Genomic DNA, 18,022 nt, shown 5'->3' with positions numbered 1-18,022 from the left:
CTTCAAAATTTCACAACGGAAACCTGTTCGATAATTTGATCACCTTTCGCATTGCTTTCGATTCTCGCACAAAAAGATCAAGGCTCTCTATTTTTTACGATTTGTTAGTTTCTATATCAGATTATATATTATTTTCTGTGATTTTCGCGTTGGGTTTATTTGAATTTAATTTGATCTTGTTATTTGCAGGTTTTATTCTTCTTTTTTCTTGTTAATTTGTGTTTCCGCCTATGGATTCATCACGAAAGATCAAGTACCGAAGCCCTCTCCAAGAACAGTTCCTTCCGAGAAAGCGCAATCGGGAAAATGTAAGCGGGTTTCCCTTCTGGGTTCTTTTGATTTGTTTCAAATTGTTATGGTTTACATATTTTTCCCGTATGAATTTCTCCTGGGTTTGCTGTTAATTATCTGCATCGTTGCAATTTTAGGGCTTTTTTCCTTCAAGAATTGGGCGAATCTTTGTTTTTGATTGCTTAATGAAAACAAAACCGAATTCCGAGATTTGTTTTTCAAAAGCGGCCAGCTAATTTTCTTTAACCTTTATTTTACTGGAAACCCACCAGAGGTTTAGTGTGTCTTGGGTTTTCGTTTTCTGATGTTGTCTTTTGGTATTCACAGCTGGACAGGTTTATACCGAATCGAGCGGCAATGGACCTTGATTACGCGAATTACATGGTCACCGGAGGGAGAAAAGGCAAAGAGAACTCGGTTGTAAGCTCTCCATCAAGTGAGGCGTACCGTAAGCTACTGGATGAGACGTTTAACATGAACCGGCCGCGAATCCTGACATTCAAGGAAAAGCCACCAACACCAGTTGAAGCCATTCCGAGGAGGCTACTTTCACCCCCTCCTCATAATGCCAAATCTGCCAAGCCCCGTCGACAGATTCCTCAGGTATAATTGCATTAGTACTGTCATATGTGAAGTTGGATTATGAACACTTCTGCTAAAAAATGTCTACTTGGATTCTAAGATTGTTTCACATAGGTAATGCTAGACATAAGGGAATGTAAGTCTGCTCGTACTCTGTGTGTAATGATGATAACATGCAGTTTGTGTGTTCCAGTGATGATCGTATAAGGGAATGTAATTCTGCTTAGGATTTTGCCTGAATCATTGGTTGTAGTGTGCGTTATACCATTGTTATGTGGCTGTTCTTATTGTTCCAAATTGATTTTGCAGGGTTCAGAGAGGACACTGGATGCTCCCGGGATTGTAGATGATTTCTACTTGAATGTACTCGACTGGAGCAGCAATAATGTTCTTGCAATTGCTCTAGGAAACACAGTGTACCTATGGAGTGCTTCTGATGCATCCGTTGAAGAACTTGTCACAGTTGATGATGAAGCTGGCCCCGTTACAAGCATCAGTTGGGCTCCTGATGGGCAGCACGTTGCTGTTGGCTTGAACAATTCCAATGTTCAATTGTGGGATTCCATCTCTGTTAAACTGGTAAGAACATTGTTATTGCTTATTCTGCTGTTAAACAAAACCTTGCTGCTAAATTTACTGCTCATTGTGCAGTTGCGAGTGTTGAGAGATGGTCACCAACAAAGAGTGGGTTCACTGGCGTGGAACAAGCACATACTTACCACAGGCGGTGGGGATAGTAGAATAATCAACAATGACCTTAGAGTGAGATCTCATATAGTTGAAACCTACATCGGTCACCATCAGGAAGTTTGTGGATTGAAATGGTCAGCGTCGGGCCAACAATTAGCTAGTGGAGGGAACGACAATCTTCTCTTTATATGGGATAGGTCGGCAATCTCTTCAACTTCATCACACCAGTGGCTTCACAGGCTTCAAAACCACTCTGCAGCAGTCAAGGCCCTTGCTTGGTGTCCATTCCAAGGGAATTTGCTGGCCTCTGGTGGAGGTGAAGGTGACCAGTGCATTAAGTTCTGGAATGTACACACGGGCTCGTGCTTGAACTCGGTTGAAACTGGTTCACAAGTGTGTGGTCTGGTGTGGAGCAAGAATGAGCGTGAATTGCTTAGTTCTCACGGTTTTAGCCAGAATCACCTGGTCCTTTGGAAATACCCTTCGATGGTGAGGATGGCAGAGCTCAGTGGCCATACATCCAGAATTCTCTTTATGACTCAGGTAATAATTTCAGAAAAATTAACTTTTGATAAGTTGAACTGTGTTAATGAAAAAGGCTAGGTCACAACTTGATTTTGTAGTTTCTAACCGTGTTTTTTATGCTTTCAGAGCCCAGATGGATGTGCTGTGGCCACTGCAGCCGCGGATGAGACTCTTCGGTTTTGGAATGTGTTTGGGATTCCTGAGGTTGCTAAACCCCCACGAGAAGAAAGTTCAATGCCATTTGTTGATTACTGCATACGTTGAAGATCAGGAAAAGCAACTGCGGCTTTAAGGTGGTTCATATGTTGAAGCTGACCTCTGTTGTTGGGAGTCTTGGGACAATCTGCAACAGGAGAAGAAAGTGCAGTGCTATTTGCTTATTGCTGCATTCGTCGAAGATCATGACAAGTGCCTCTCTAAGTTGACCTATCTTCAGATGCTTTCCCATTAATCTTCTCTCTTTTAGCTAGACTTGATTTCTCCTGAGGTCAGACCTTGTTTTCGTGGTGGATTCCAAAACTGAACAGATAAGAGTATATGTTTTTTACTATAAGTTTGTAACAGGGAAAAGAAAAAGAAAGAGGAGTGTTGATGCAAATGTGTATTATTTACTGTATATGGTTACAAGAAATAAAGCAGTTTGATATAAATTCTTCTTTCTATTCTTTTGCTATTATGTAAGATGAAGGAGAACCTTGACCTCATGGTGGCGGTGATGATGTGCACATGGCGTCGGCACCACCACTATGCGGAGGTGGAGATTGGTGTACTGGCAGATCATGAGTTTAGTCCCTGTAGTTTGAGTGATGTTCCACGTTGATGACGACATATTTTCGGTCAATTTAACCCCTGTATTTTTGCATTCAAAGGCAATGGTTATATTTTGACAAATTTTTTCGACTTAATTAGCTCGCAAATGATATATGACAGGGTAAAACAACCTTCGTTCGTCGGTTGGTTAGCCAGACAGACGAATCTAATATTGTGCGTATGTCATGGACCTTGACCCTGCTGAGATTTTTAGTGCAAACCTGGGATGCTGTTTGCTACCGGGTTTTATGAGGAAGTTTATGCTGAAGAGTTGTTCTGTAGAATGTCTCGAATGCTCGATGGAGAAGTCATGGGGCTACTACTTCAGGTTATCTCGATTGTCAGGGCTCGTGCAGTTCGGCTTGATTATGTTCTTGCTTGGTGCACTACTGGTCCTGTCATCTCCGAAGCGCTAGCTTCTACATTTCCTATGATCGTCTTGAATCCTTACACGCGCTGCGTACAGTGGATGAATGATTTTAAGGCATTTCAATAGAGATCACTTGTACACTTCTGCTTTGACTCAGAGGCTCCCGTGTTGGATGACATGTATAAGAAGCTGCCGTCTGTTGAGTCTCTGACGCTTTTTGTGCTTGAACGGAGGACTTCTTTAACGCCGTTGAAGCATGCGTTGTGTATGCAGGCCTGATGTGGACAAGATATGGGCAGAGAGGCCGACGCTTGGACGAGCAATGCAGGAGGGAGAAGACATACATGTTAGGATGAGGACGATGAAGTCGAAGAGGAAGACGAGAGAACTACCAAAGATTTAGGACTTTATGAGTATGATTTGTGAAGGACTTTGAGATGTTATTGGTACTTCGAAAAGGCCACCTCCCAGAGGTGCAATTCCGTCATATTATTATATAAACGAGGAGTGCAGGATGACTCTTTCGGAGTGCAAAACAGTTCGGCCCTAAGCTTGGGATACTTTTACCAAAAAAAAAAAAAAAAGCTTGGGATACTGCGTACGGATTTAGTACCACTATTCTGGTACCGGATACCAGCAACCTACCAATTATTGTCAGAACTCAGAAGGATGAAATCACATTCATATAAGCGCATGGTCCATACAAAATCTCATCACATGAATGCTAAAAAATGTACATCCCCTTAGGCTTCAGAAACATTTACAAACTGAGCGCTCATCATCCAATCAGTGCAGCAATTTACACTCGTAACAGTGCTTCTTGCTCATCTGTTTTCCAATCATACATCGGAAATCTTCGCTTCAACGCATCCTCAACCCCAAAACGTTCCTTACCATCACTGCCTTGCGCGAATCTCAAGTGCAACAAGCCATCGTTTGTGCTCACGAGCATAACTTGCAGATGAAAATTAGAAATGGAGGCCACTTTTGTGTATCAGAGAGCGAGTACATGATTCCTTTTGCTTCCATGAATCCAAGGGAAGCCGCCTTCATCTACAAAGATCTTGACCTGGGGATCAACCACAATGGCAAGGCAAGCTATTCTGAGGGAAGAGTCTATGGAACCAGGTACTTGAAGGATAATTTCGATCGATTGGTGCGTATTAAGACCAACATCGATCCGGGTAATACTTTTAGGAATGAACAAAGTATCCCAACTCTTCCATTCTAGAGAAAGTAGATAATATGCAGCTAGCATGGTAAAAAGCACTTTCCTGTATTAATTTCGGATCGAGCTATTGATTAGGAAAGTATTTCTTCAAATTAGCAAAAGAAACAAAAAGGAAGAAATTAACTAGTAGAAAATAAATCTCATTGCTGTAAACATGTTTCCCTTGCAATGTTTCGCTACAACGTGTGCCAAATTTACAAATTATGTAGGTTCTAGGATTTCCGACAATTATAATTCAAAATCCAAACTCAAACTGCTTTAGTCAAAATGACACCTATAAAGATTACCAAGAATCTCTCTGAGAAAATGAAAAAAGAAGTTTTATAGCATACCATCCACCACCGGACCAGCAACCCTTCTGTGATAAACATCGGGCATGTCTTTGCTCTTCTGAGTTAACCACTCCCAATGTCTACCGAATCTGCCTTATCATGATGGAATGATTTGTGCTTACAGAATTTTGTTCACTCGCCAAATCAAGTTTCAAAACCTGGCTCCCAAAGATGATACCAAACATGCGATTAATCCAGAATGAAGGGGCACAGCAAGGGTAGCACAGAAGGGATATCAATTCAAGAAATGCAGATGTCAAGTTGCATTAGTAGCCTCTAGCAGACAACCTTTGTCCAATAACATTGCATTGCGTCTAGCAGTAAATTCTCCTCTTTATGATCTGAATATCCCGCATTCCAGGAAGCAGATGTTTTGAAGATTATCTAAAATCTATCCTAAGAGGTTCTGTCACATATTTATGTACAAAAGTGTCCCTTGGGTCAGTACATGAACACAACAGTTTGAATAACAGTATCTTTTCAAAGATATTTTCGGACCAAAGAAAAGGGTAACTTTGCTAAGCTAGCTTAGATTGACTTCATTGCATCCTTCATCTTGAGGCTAGATTCGGTGTGTTTTAAGACTAAATCAATGAGATGATGGTAAGTCCATGTTTTATTTTCTCTAAAGTCAGGCTCAAGCGAGGAGAATGCTGCTTCACAGTTTCTAAGGAAATGTCCTTTCCCAAATGTGGTGAGAACCAGGGGATCGGTATTCATCTCCACAGATCTTTGGAGCAAGCCCTTCTTTTTCCATATATCTAAAGTCCCAGACCCGTCGTAGCCAATCATATTTGCATCAAATAGAATTCCAACTGTGATAATATCCGGCTCCACACCCTGGGTTAGTAATTGAGAGAGCAAGATTCTCAAGTGTGTGAAATCTTTCATCTTCAAATAAGCTAACATGATAGTGTTTGCAACCGTTGCATTCCACGGGGTTTTTTGTTCCTTCATCTCTTCAACAATGGAATCCATTCCTCTTCGACTAAGAAGTCCAGCACGAGATAGAAGACGCAGACACCAAACTAGATCAGTCTGACCAAATCTTGAAGAAATATCAACTCCCAAGTTCTCTAATCTTGAAAACATATAGTTCTCGATATAAACTTCAGCTAGTTTCCTAATTAAGTCATCCTTCACCAGTGTTCTGGAGTTCAAAAGTCTCATATAAACCTTTTCCATCTTATCCAAGATCCCAAATTTTGCATAAACCTCAAGCATTGCAATCAAAGTAGAAGACTGCAAAAACATTCTCTTAGAAAGCATGGACTGATACACACTTTCCATTCTTTTGAGTAACCCGCCCCTTGAAAACTCTCGAATAAGCAAATTATATGTAATGTGGTCAGGTGGGCAGCCATTTAGTTTCATTTTCTTCACGCACATACCCATCTCATCATACATTTTATACTTCCCATACGCTTCAATAAGCCCATCATATGTATCAGTTTCTAGAGCTACATTCATTTCTCTCATCTCGTTAAAGTAAAACAAAGCATCATCAAAGTTTCCTTGTCTGGCAAAACCATGAATCATTGAATTGTAAACCTCCAAAGACGGCCTAAGATCATGACTCTTCATCTCTTGAAAGCATGGCGCTGCCTCTTCCATGAGGCCCTCTTCACTTAACAATCCTATTATCTTGCTGTAGTTGAACTCATTAATCCGCGATTTCTCGATCTTCTTCCACATCTCAAACAACTGTTCAAAGTGTCCAAGCCACCATTACAATAAGAAACATAAGAAATTATCCAAAAAACTACTCGTCATGATGCTCTGTTTGGATGGTCAGAAAAATATAAGAAAAGCAATGAACGGAAGGTAAAAAACATTATCCAAATCAAACATGCTTAATTCCTAAAAACCCAATTCATTTTTCCTAAAAACCCAATATTCAAATTCCAAATCCAGTAGTTATTAGAATATTATTAGCAACAGAGAGAGAGAGAGAGAGAGAGAGAGAAACCTGAAGAATTTCCTTGGACCTGGAAGCATTGTTGAGGAATGTGATGACAGCCCAAAATTGGTCTTTGGTCCAATCACCATCATCTGCAAGCAATTGTAAAGGCAAACAGTCCTCGGTGGTGACCTTCACAAGTAAGTCTTTGAGCCTCTGGTGCTCATGGAAAGTCTCCACAAGGAGGGTGGTGTGCTTTGTAGAACCACCGCGTGGAGCGGCTACATCTGGTGGCGGAAATGGGTCGGAATAGCAAAGAGAAGAAGGGAATGGTGTTCTGGGTTTGGGGGAGCGTTTTGTGGTTAGGGTTCTGGGGAAGAGGAAGCTGTTGGTACTGTGATTGAGCTTCCATGTCGGTGGTATTAGGCAATGGAAACGGTGCAGGGGCACAACACTCTCCATCTTCCAATCTGGTTGCTTCCGTGGGTTGCCTCTCGTTCCTCCCTTCCATTTTATTTTTTATTTTTGTTTGAGGCTTTAGTGCATTTCAACCATTTTCAAAAATTAGTCGGGACGGTTTTAATTTTCTCACGTTACAATCTATTCTTTCAAATTTTGATATATTTACACACTATATATAGGATAAGAATTGTCTGCCCTTCCACTTCGGATGTCCTTGTGCTTCTATTTATGTGATCACGGTTAAGCCACGTCAACATTTTATATTACTATTCATTTTTGTCTTATTATTTCTATAAAAAAACAATATAAAATGTTGAATTGGCTTAACCGTGACCACACAAAACAGGAGGGCACCGGAAGTGAGAGGGCAGACAATCCTTATCCCTATATATATAAGATGATAGTTTGGTCAAATGTTAAATATTGATGTGGCAATGTGAGACACATGCTATTTTTACGTTAAACAATGATTTTCACACACTCGTTTCCTTCTTCACTCTTTCTCTTGCAACATATTATATTGACACATATTATATTGCAAGGTTTTGTCATGATGCAGGCAGGGACTTGAAGATATTGTCGCAGACATAGAGATGGTCGCATAATCTCTATGTCAATTATGTCACAGTATGTGCGTTTACTTGCTTGGAGTAGAGAATCCTATTCCCATCTTAAAACTTTTAATATAATCAAGGCATTATTACTCAAGTATTAAGGATAGGGCACATCACCCCGAAAAAATTTAATTATTTTTATCATTCTAAATCTCCCAACAAATATAAACTCTACTAAGGTCACTTAACTCATTTGAATTTGAATAATCCAAACTATTCAACCAATCAAGCATATCCGATAAATTGTTACTGGTTAGCTTCCACATTTTTCTTAACAAACTCTTTCTGATTAACTGCTGTCATTCTTCATTTTGCAACCACGTTGCTGATTTGGTACAAAACTCACCATTAGAGGAAGCAGATCGTAACATTACAATTTTTTTTAACTATATCCACACTTGATTAAATTTGAAGTGATTCTAACAGTTATTTTCAATAAAATGACTAACCATTTCCAGTCTAAAGCACTTCTTTGATCCTTAGGAGCAAGCTGGAAGTGGGTAAGGAAAAATCCAACGGTTTCAAGCGTATATCTTGATTATTACCTACGATCCATCTCATGCCTTTCTAGAGCACATCTCTACTTCTAAGAATACTTTTCCAGGCCAAAAAGTGATCTTGCTTAATCTCGCAACGAAGAAAGTCATCTTGCATAAGGTATTTTATTCTTTACTAACTAGACCATCAATTATTTTCTTGAGATAACACCTTCCAGCTTAATTTGGCAAGACAAGCGTTATCTAAATAATTTGATCTTTTGATGGGGTTTAAACTTTCCTAAAAAGTTGTGCCATCAGTTGGGTTCATCAATGAAAAAAAATGTTTTTTAATATCTAGAAGCAACTTTACACATGCTTCTAAAAAAAAATTATTATTTTTTAATTAGGGGCAAGTGAATACTATCAATTAATGAAATTTTTATATTAACAATTCTATCCTTTTTTTTTAAATACTTTTAGAACTACAATTTATCAGACATTTATTTATTTTTTTTCCACAGCTATTTATTCACACCGAAGCAGTTTTGGGAAGAAAAATAAATTAAAAAAAACAATAACCTCAAACTCGCGTTCCTTAATTTTTCCTCTTCCTCGAAAATGACTAGTTTAACGAAGTGAGGTTTGCTGAATTTGTCCGGCGAACTGAAACTGAAGAGGACGATGAAAAGGATAACTACAAGAATTCCATTCCCAGGTAATCTTCCTTCTTTCATTTTTACCATTCTGCAGAATCCAAGTCGGGGATTTCATTCCGACGCTGTTAATGCTAATCCTACTTGTACGCATACAATTAAACAAACCCATTTGGTGTCGGAGAGTATGATTCAGACTCGATGCAAATCTGGAAAAATTAGGAAAGATGAAGCCTTGGGTTACTTTTATTCCATGATTCAAATCAAACCCTTGCCCTCTGTTTGGACTTTGAATTATTTGTTGGGGGCACTCTCCAAGATGAAGGAATATTCTGCTGTGGTTTCTATGTGTAAACAGTTGATGGGTTGCGCTCAATTCCGACCTGATGTCTGTACAATGAATATTTTTCTGAATTGCTTGTGCCGGCTGAACCGGATGAACGCTTGTTTCTCTGTTTTAGCAATTACCCTTAAATACGGTCTTCAACCCAATGCTCATTCTATAACTACTTTTCTTCATGGGCTTTGCAAGAATTGTTCCCTGGCGGAGGCAATGGAGTTCTTCGAAGAAATAGAAACGAAAGGATACGCGTGCAATGAAATAACTTATGCTACTATGATCAATGGACTATGCAAAGCTGGGAAAACTTCTAAGGCTCTCGAGATACTTACGAAGATGTGGGAAGATGGAGGGTTCAAGCCCAACCCAGAATGCTACAATCCAATCATCGATAGCCTCTGTAAAGAAAGACAAATAGATGAGGCATTGACCCTATTTCGAGATATGATCAGCAAAAGTGTTGTACCGAATATTTTCAATTATACCACATTGATTCATGGGTTATGCAACACGAGTCGCTGGGAAGAAGTGCTGTCTCTTTTTGAAGGAATGGTAGACCAAGGAGTCAAGCCTAATATTGTCACCTATAATGTTCTTATGACCACTCTTTGCAAGGAAGAAAGAATTCAAGAAGCACTTACTCTGTTTGGAACAATGACCGAGAAAGGTATAAAGCCTGATGTTGTCACTTTTAATTCCTTGATTTCTGCTTCATGCAAGTCTGGTAACTGGGACGAAGGTGTGAGGTTATTTAAAAACATGATTGATTATGGAGTCTTTCCTGATATTGTTACATACAGTACTGTTCTGGATGCTTTATGCAAGGAAGGGAAGACAGAAGAGGCACTGAATCTTGTGGAAGAAATGGTCCGCAGAGGTGAAAAGCCTAATTGTGTGACTTACAACTCCTTAATTAATGGATTGTGCCGGACCAGCCAATGGAGAGAAGCCACAAGGTTGTTTGATGAAATGGTTTGCCGTGGAATCTTACCTAATTTCATAACTTTGAACATACTCTCGGGTGCTCTCTGCAATGGAAATATGACAGATGAGGTTCGCAAAGAATTTGAAGCGAGAATAGATGGAGCTTTGTAGCTTGGTAAGGAAATGGTCCAAAAAGGATTGATGCCTGGTCTAGAAACGGGAGGAATTTTAGGAGGTTCTTCGTCCTAAACTACATGCTTCACGTGCAGAATGGTTTGAAATTTATATTGATGAAGAGTGGTAATATGTAATTGGACTTCTAAGGATGAGAGGTTATATGTTTCTCCTTTTTGTTACACGCTACTTGTGTGATGTTACTTCAAGATCCTCCGTTTCATGGTGCTTCCAAATTAAATGTTGGTCCCTCTCCTCTAGAAATTGGTCGTTCAAGGAATATTTCAGCGAGAGGATTGATTAGAGACAACATGACTGCTAATCTTGGCCGAGGTGAGATTTTATCTGCTGAATCACGAGTCTTCTGCGTGGTTGCAGTCATAGTATAACTTCATCTTTTGGTGGAAGTTGACTCTCATTCTCATCTTTTGCTATATTGATTGCCTAATGAATAGGCACTGCCTATTTTTATTTGATGTCATATGGATTCATATTTGTTGATTCCATGAGGTATTTTAAATGGTGGAAGTCTCGGATGTTAGTGAGACTTGGTGCTAATCAGGTTGCTACTTAGTGTGTGATATTTGAGCGTGCGCTTTCCCTAGCTTGTGCAAAACTAAATACTTCTGGAAAGAAGGCAGCGGCAGATATATGTTGGCTGCATACCGACTTCAGTTTAGGGCTTGTTTATTAACCATATCGTTATTAATTTTTAGTTTTTTGTGCTTGGGGTGTGATGAAAGGATACGCATGCAATGAAATAACTTATGCTACTATGATCAGTGGATTATGGAAACAAGGGAAAATTTCTAAGGCACTCGGAGACTCTTAAGAAGATGTGGGAAGATGGAAGGTTTGAGCCAAAACAAGATTGCTACAATCCAATCATCGATAGCTTGTGTAAAGAAAGCCGAATGGATGAGGCCTTGACCTTATTTCGAGATATGATCAGCAAAAGTGTTGTACCGGATATTATCAGTTATAACTCTTTGATTCATGGGTTATGCAACATGAGTCGTTGGGAAGAAGTGCTCCCTCTTTTTGAAGGAATGGAAGATCATGGAGTCAGGCCAGATGTTGTCACCTACACCACTCTAGTTTATGCATTGTGCCAATTGGGGAGGTTGGAAAAGGCCAAGAGCTTCTTGATTTGCATGTTTAACGGTAGAATTTCACCAGATGTATACACATATAGCGTTCTAATGAACGCGTTGTGCAAGGATGACAGAATTCAAGAAGCACTTTCTCTGTTTGGAACAATGACTGAGAAACGTATAAAGCCTGATGTTGTCACTTTTACTTCCTTGATCTCTGCTTCATGCAAGTCGGGTAACTGGGAGGAAGGTGTGAGATTATTTAAAACCATGATTGATTATGGAGCCTTGCCTAATATTATAACATACAATTCTGTACTGGATGCTTTATGCGCGGAAGGGAAGACAGCAGAGGCACTGAATCTTGTCGAAGAAATGTTCTGTAGAGGGGAAAAGCCTGATGTTGTGACTTACAACTCTTTAATTAAAGGACTGTGCCGTACCAGCCAATGGAGAGAAGCCCCAAGGTTGTTTGACGAAATGTTATGCCATGGAATCTCACCCGATTGCATAACTTTGATGATACTTTCCGGTGCTCTCTGCAGTGGAGGGATGACAGATGAAGTTCGCAAAGAATTTAAGGCGAGAACAGATGGAGCTTTTAAGCTGGGTAAGAAATGGTCCAAGAAGGATAGATGCCTCAAGCCTGGTCTAGAAACGGGAATAGATTTCCATGTTTTTCTTGTTTCCGTTACGGCTTTGATTGATCACCACCCCCCCCCCCCCACCTCATCCACCTTCGATTTTATGTGAGCCGGTAATGGAATATATTTTAGCCAGACATGAGCTGCATCGATCTGTCTCGTTTGATCTGAAAGAACAATCACCATGGTCATTTATACGTACTTCATTGACTGCGTCTATGTATTTATACGTCCTTACGGCAACTGAACCAATTTGGAACTTCGCTGCCTGGTAGTATGACACCTGATAGCACTTCCCAGCTGTAAGATTCATATCATGGAGATAGCGAAAGCCAAATTTTCGCATAGCCTTTGGCAACTAGACACGTCCATCCAACGAATGAGTCTCATGTCTCCGTCTCCCATATCATCTTTGACAATGTTGAAACTATTTCCTTTGATATTGCACCATCACATGCTCACATTTTAATTAGTTACATTCACCATCAAATTCTAACATTTTAATTGTCAAAACATTTTTGTTAACAAACTCTAATGGATTAACTGTTGCCCCTCTTCATTTTGCAATCACGTTGCTGATTTGGTACAAAACTCTCCATTAGAGGAAGCAGATCGTAACTTTACAATTTGTTTTTAACTATATCCGCACTTAAAACTTGATTAAGTTTGAAGTGATTCCAACAGTTATTTTCAATAAAATGACTAACCTTTTCCAGTCTGAAGCACTTCTTTGATCCATAGGAGCAAGATGGAAGTGGGTAAGGAAAAATCAAATGATGGGTTCAAAAGCATGTCTTGACCTTTACCCACAATTCATGGGTCCAAATAGTAGGATATAGAAGCAACTTTGCACATGCTTCTAAAAAAATCGCTTTTTTTAATTAGAAGCAAGTGAACACTACTAATTAATGAAATTTTCATATTAACAACCTTATTCTTGTTTTAGAAAAAACACTTTTAGCATTACTGTTTATCAAACACTTATTTATTTGAAAAAAATACACAATAACCTCAAGGAATGTGATATCCACACGTCTCGTTTTACTTCTCACACATCTTTTTAATTTTCGATCGTTGGATCAGATGAATTGAAGAATATCAACGGATAGAAATTATCAAGAGTGTGAGAAGTAAAATGAGATGTGTGGATAACACATCCCTAACCTCAAACTTGCGTTCCTTATTTTTCCCCTTCCTTGAAAGTGACTAGTTTAACGAAGTGAGGTTTGCTGAATTTGTCCAGCGAACTGAAGCTGAAGAGGACGATGAAAAGGATAACTGCAAGAACTCCATTCCCAGGTAATCTTCCTTCTTTCATTTTTACCATTCTGCAGAATCCAAGTCGGGGATTTCATTCCGACGCTGTTAATGCTAATCCTACTTGTACGCATACAATTAAACAAACCCATTTGGTGTCGGAGAGTATGATTCAGACTCGATGCAAATCTGGAAAAATTAGGAAAGATGAAGCCTTGGGTTACTTTTATTCCATGATTCAAATCAAACCCTTGCCCTCTATTTGGACTTTGAATTGTTTGTTGGGGGCACTCTCCAAGATGAAGGAATATTCTGCTGTGGTTTCTATGTGTAAACAGTTGATGGGTTGCTCTCAATTCCGACCTCATGGGTTGTCGCTTTTACTTCCTTGATCTCTGCATTGTGCCAATCGGGGAGGTTGGAAAAAGCCAAGAGCTTCTTGATTTGCATGCTAAACAGTGGAATTTCACCCAATGTATACACCTATAATGTTCTTATGAACGCTCTTTGTAAAGAAGAAAGAATTCAAGAAGCGCTTACTCTGTTGGAAAATATGACAACGTAAGGCACAAAGCCTGATGTTGTCACTTTTAATTCCTTGATTTCTGCTTCATGCAAGTCTGGTAACTGGGAAGAATGTGTGAGGTTATTCAAAACCATGATTGGTTATGGAGTCTTGCCTGATATTGTTACATACAATTCTGTTTTATGTGAGCCGGTACGGCTTTGATTGATCATCCCCCTCATCCACCTTCGATTTTATGTGAGCCGGTAATGGAATGTATTTTAGCCAGCCATGAGCTGCATTGATCTGTCTGGTTTGATCTCAACGAACAATCACCATGGTCATTTATACGTACTTCATTGGTGGCCGTCTATGTATTTATACGTCCTTACGGCAACTGAACCAATTTGGAATTTCGCTGCCTGAAAGTATAACACTTGATAGCACTTCCCCGCCTATAAGATTCATATCACGGAGACGGCGAGAGCCAAATTTTCGCATAGCCTTTGGCAACTAGACACGTTCATCCAACGAATGAGTCTCATGTCTCCATCTCCCCATATCATCTTTGACAATGTTGAAACTATTTCCTTTGATATTGCACCATCACATTCTCACATTTTAATTAGTTACATTCATCATCTAACCTTTTTTTTTTTTATTGAAGAAAAATTTATTAAAGAGAGAAACCGCGAGTACAACCAGCACCAGTAAAGCCCAAATGAAAAAAAGTTTTCTCTTGCATAACAGAGCCATCAAAGTTTAGTTGGCTTTTTATTCAAAATGGTCCATGAGATTTGCATCATCCATAAGCTTGGTCCTTGAGATTTAAAATCAATAGAAGTAGTTCCTAAGATTGTCCACCATCCATGATTTTGATCCTTCCGCTGAAGCTTTTGGCCGGAAGTTTGGTCAATTTTCAAAGCTTCGTAACTCAATCGTTTCTTAACTCAATTCGACCCATAATATCTCAAAATGAAGATAGGAAAGTATAGAATAAGATTATATCTATTTGGAAGCCCAATGGTAGCCGGAGATGGTCGGAAAATAGCCTCAAATTGACTGGTCCGAGGGAAAACTGGAAAACTCGCCGGAAATAGGCAAACTTTAAATGTTCATAACTTCTTCAATACTCAACGAAATTAAGTGATTCAAAAATAAAAATCATACTTCTCGACGAGAAGAAGAGAATGGTACCTTTTTCAACGGCTAAATCGCCGTGGTTTGGCCTGAAAACGGCTCGAAAGTTGCTGACTCGTTTTTCAACAGCCGTTTTCTGGCCAAACCACAATGAGTTAACCGTTGAAAAAGGTACCATTCTCTTCTTTTCGTTGAGAAGTATGATTTTCGTTTTTGAATCACTTGAGTTCGTTGAGTATTGAAGAAGTTATGAACGTTTAAATTTTACCCAGTTTCGGCGAGTTTCCGGCAAGTTTTCCAGTTTTTCCTCGGACCAGTCAACTTTGAGGCTATTTTTTGACCATCTCCGGCAATCATTGGGCTTCCAAATAGATATAACCTTATTCTACACTTTCCTATCTTCATTTTGATATATTATGGGTCGAATTTGGTTAAGAAACGATTGAGTTACAAAGCTTTGAAAATTGCCCAAACTTCCGGCCAAAAGCTTCAGCGGAAGGACCAAAATTATGGATGGTGGACAATCTCAGGGACTACTTCTATTGATTTTAAATCTCAAGGACCAAACTTATGGATGATGCAAATCTCAATGACCATTTTGAATAAAAAGTCAAGTTTAGTTTAACAAAATCTTTATCAGGGGGATGCCATTTAACAATAGTGGAGATATCGTACCCTTATTCAAATTAATTCTTATGCTTGCATTATAAAAATCTACCCCCACACTAGTAACAATCATTTGAGACCTTCTAGGATAGGGTACATCACCCCGAAAAATCCAATTATTTCTATCATTCCAAATCTACCAACAAATAAGAACTCTACTAAGGTCACTTAACTCATTTGAATCCAAAAAATCAAGACTATTCATCCAATCAAGCATATACGATAAATTGTTACTAGTTAGCTTCCACATTTTTCTTAACAAACTCTTTCTGATTAGCTGTTGTCCTTCTTCATTTTGCAACCACGTTGCTGATTTTATACAAAACTCACAATTAGAGGAAGCAGATCGTAACATTACAATTTTTTTTAACTATATCCACACTTAAAACTTGATTAAGTGTGAAGTGATTCCAACAGTTATTTTCAATAAAATGACTAACTTTTTCCAGTCTAAAGCACTTCTTTGATCCTTAGAGCAAGATGGAAGTATATAAGGAAAAATCCAATGATGATTCAAAAGCATATGTCTTGATCACTACCCACAATTCATCTCATGCATTTCTAGAGCACATCTCTACTTCTGGAAAAGGTGCTCTACATTCCTTTTCCTGGGGATCTTAGAGATCTTGTGATTGTGACCGTTTATCGCATATCGTGCGATCAGAAATCATTTTAAAATTTAAAATTTAAAATTAAATATAAATAGTATATAACAAAAACTGACCGCACAATGTACGATGAACGGTCACGATCATGGGATCCCCTAAGATCCCCATGAAAATGATTCGACTCTACTTCTAAGAATCCTTTTCCAGGCCAAAGAGTGATCTTGCTATATCTCGCAATGAAGAAAGTCATCTTACTGCCCGAGGTATTTTCTTCTTTACTAACTGGACCGTCAATTATTTTCTTGAGATAACACCTTCCAGCTTAATTTGGCAAGACAAGCGTATTTAAGTAATTCGATCTTTTGATGGGGGTTTAAACTTTCCTAAAAAGTTGTGCCATCAGTTGTGTTCGTAAATGAAAAAAAAAAGGTATTTTCTTACAAAATCATGGGTCCAACACAGGATTTTTTTGCCAAATTACCATATCAACAGTACTATACCAAAGTTGTGGCAAAAACCATTGGTAATGGTACGGTATTTGTACCGTACCATACACTTTTGGTACGGTAATGGTTACTAGTGGTATACCGTAACGTATCACTACTATTAATATTATATCATTTATTTATTCATTTATATATAATTAGGTATTATTATCATTATATATGCACTTTATTTTTTCTAGTCATTTATCCAATCATCTCATCCTCTAACTTCTACTTTCCCAATAAAAAAATCTAAGCCTTCTTGCGCTGCGACTCTTCATTTTTTCACTCATCTAGCCATAGACTTCATCTCTGTTGCTCTAGTTCCAGTGACTCTCTCTCTCTGGAGTCCACCTCATCTTCTCCTTCATCAATTTGGGATGTCTTTCTCTCAGGCTTCGTCTATCAAGTTAATTTTTTTACTTCTTGTTTCTTAAATGAATCTCTATAAATTTCTCATAATTAAATAAAAGGAAAACTAATAAAAATGACTTGAAAACTTTGAGTTTTAACGATAAAGACAAAATAAAGGGTAAAATGAATACTATCATAATTGATTTTTTAGTGTAAAAATGTGGTTTTTCGTTAAAATGAACAGTATCCGGAGCTTTTCTTTAAAGTTCCCTTAAATAAAAAAGTTTTAGAAAGCCAAAAGGGAGTGACCAAAACACGTTTGGGGCTTGAATTGAGTTGGAAAAAAAAAATCAAAATTTAGCCCAAAAGAATGGCCTAAAACAAAGTGGTAATTACCATTACCATTAACATACCTTACCAACCGAACTATTTGGCATGCCGAAATTCGGTATACCAAAAGTTTGGCATGATAATGGTAATAGATTTTGTCATACCAAAAGTTTGGTATGATAATTGGTACATGGGTTTTGGTATGATAATCTTACCTATACCCCCTAGAAGCAGCTTTACACATGCTTATAAAAAAATTGCTTTTTTTAATTAGGTACCAATTAATGAAATTTTCATATAAACAATCCTATTTCTTTTTTTACAAAAGCACTTTTAGCACTACAGTTTATCAAACACTTATTTATTTTTGGCTTTTTATTCAAAATGGTCATTGAGATTTGCATCATCCATAAGTTTGGTCCCTGAGATTTAAAATCAATAGAAGTAGTCCCTGAGATTGTCCACCATCCATGATTTTGGTCCTTCCGCTGAAGCTTTTGGCCGGAAGTTTAGGCAATTTTCAAAGCTTCGTAACTCAATCGTTTCTTAACCAAAATCGACC

The 18,022-nt window shown here is 38.6% G+C and overlaps 3 protein-coding genes and 1 long non-coding RNA gene across 6 annotated transcripts; 3 read left to right on the top strand and 1 right to left on the bottom strand.

Moving 5' to 3' along the window:
* On the top strand, window positions 1-2,738 carry LOC103400608 (cell division cycle 20.1, cofactor of APC complex-like). The gene is made up of 6 exons (XM_017322728.3): window positions 1-103; window positions 190-308; window positions 619-894; window positions 1,183-1,452; window positions 1,525-2,106; window positions 2,215-2,738. Exons 2-6 carry the CDS (start codon window positions 231-233, stop codon window positions 2,350-2,352), a joined length of 1,344 nt encoding a protein of 447 aa, XP_017178217.1. The 5' UTR covers window positions 1-103; window positions 190-230; the 3' UTR covers window positions 2,353-2,738.
* Window positions 2,739-3,936: 1,198 nt separating this feature from the next.
* On the bottom strand, window positions 3,937-7,301 carry LOC103400607 (pentatricopeptide repeat-containing protein At4g14190, chloroplastic). Of its 3 annotated transcripts, none has more exons than XR_523776.4 (3): window positions 6,801-7,301; window positions 4,832-6,535; window positions 3,937-4,542 (listed from the first exon to the last, which is right to left on the bottom strand). XR_523776.4 is itself a non-coding variant. In XM_008339259.4 (2 exons), the coding sequence occupies exons 1-2, from the start codon at window positions 7,191-7,193 to the stop codon at window positions 5,360-5,362; spliced, it is 1,569 nt and encodes a 522-aa protein (XP_008337481.1). In that variant the 5' UTR covers window positions 7,194-7,301; the 3' UTR covers window positions 4,624-5,359. The 3 variants fall into 3 exon arrangements, 1 of the variants encoding a protein (XP_008337481.1); XR_011579873.1 differs by having other exon boundaries at window positions 3,937-4,337; XM_008339259.4 differs by lacking the exon at window positions 3,937-4,542 and having other exon boundaries at window positions 4,624-6,535.
* A 1,527-nt stretch (window positions 7,302-8,828) lies between these two features.
* On the top strand, window positions 8,829-12,321 carry LOC114824592 (pentatricopeptide repeat-containing protein At3g22470, mitochondrial-like). Its single transcript, XM_070820927.1, has 3 exons — window positions 8,829-10,373; window positions 10,756-10,760; window positions 11,155-12,321. Exons 1-3 carry the CDS (start codon window positions 8,968-8,970, stop codon window positions 12,222-12,224), a joined length of 2,481 nt encoding a protein of 826 aa, XP_070677028.1. The 5' UTR covers window positions 8,829-8,967; the 3' UTR covers window positions 12,225-12,321.
* A 994-nt stretch (window positions 12,322-13,315) lies between these two features.
* On the top strand, window positions 13,316-14,109 carry LOC139195227 (uncharacterized). The gene is made up of 2 exons (XR_011579874.1): window positions 13,316-13,414; window positions 13,711-14,109. It is a non-coding gene; the product is annotated as an uncharacterized lncRNA (long non-coding RNA).
* Window positions 14,110-18,022: the final 3,913 nt, after the last annotated feature.

This window comes from Malus domestica, chromosome 04, assembly GCF_042453785.1.
Source record: "Malus domestica chromosome 04, GDT2T_hap1".
NCBI lineage: Eukaryota > Viridiplantae > Streptophyta > Magnoliopsida > Rosales > Rosaceae > Malus > Malus domestica.
This window is presented reverse-complemented; position numbering and strand designations above follow the sequence as displayed.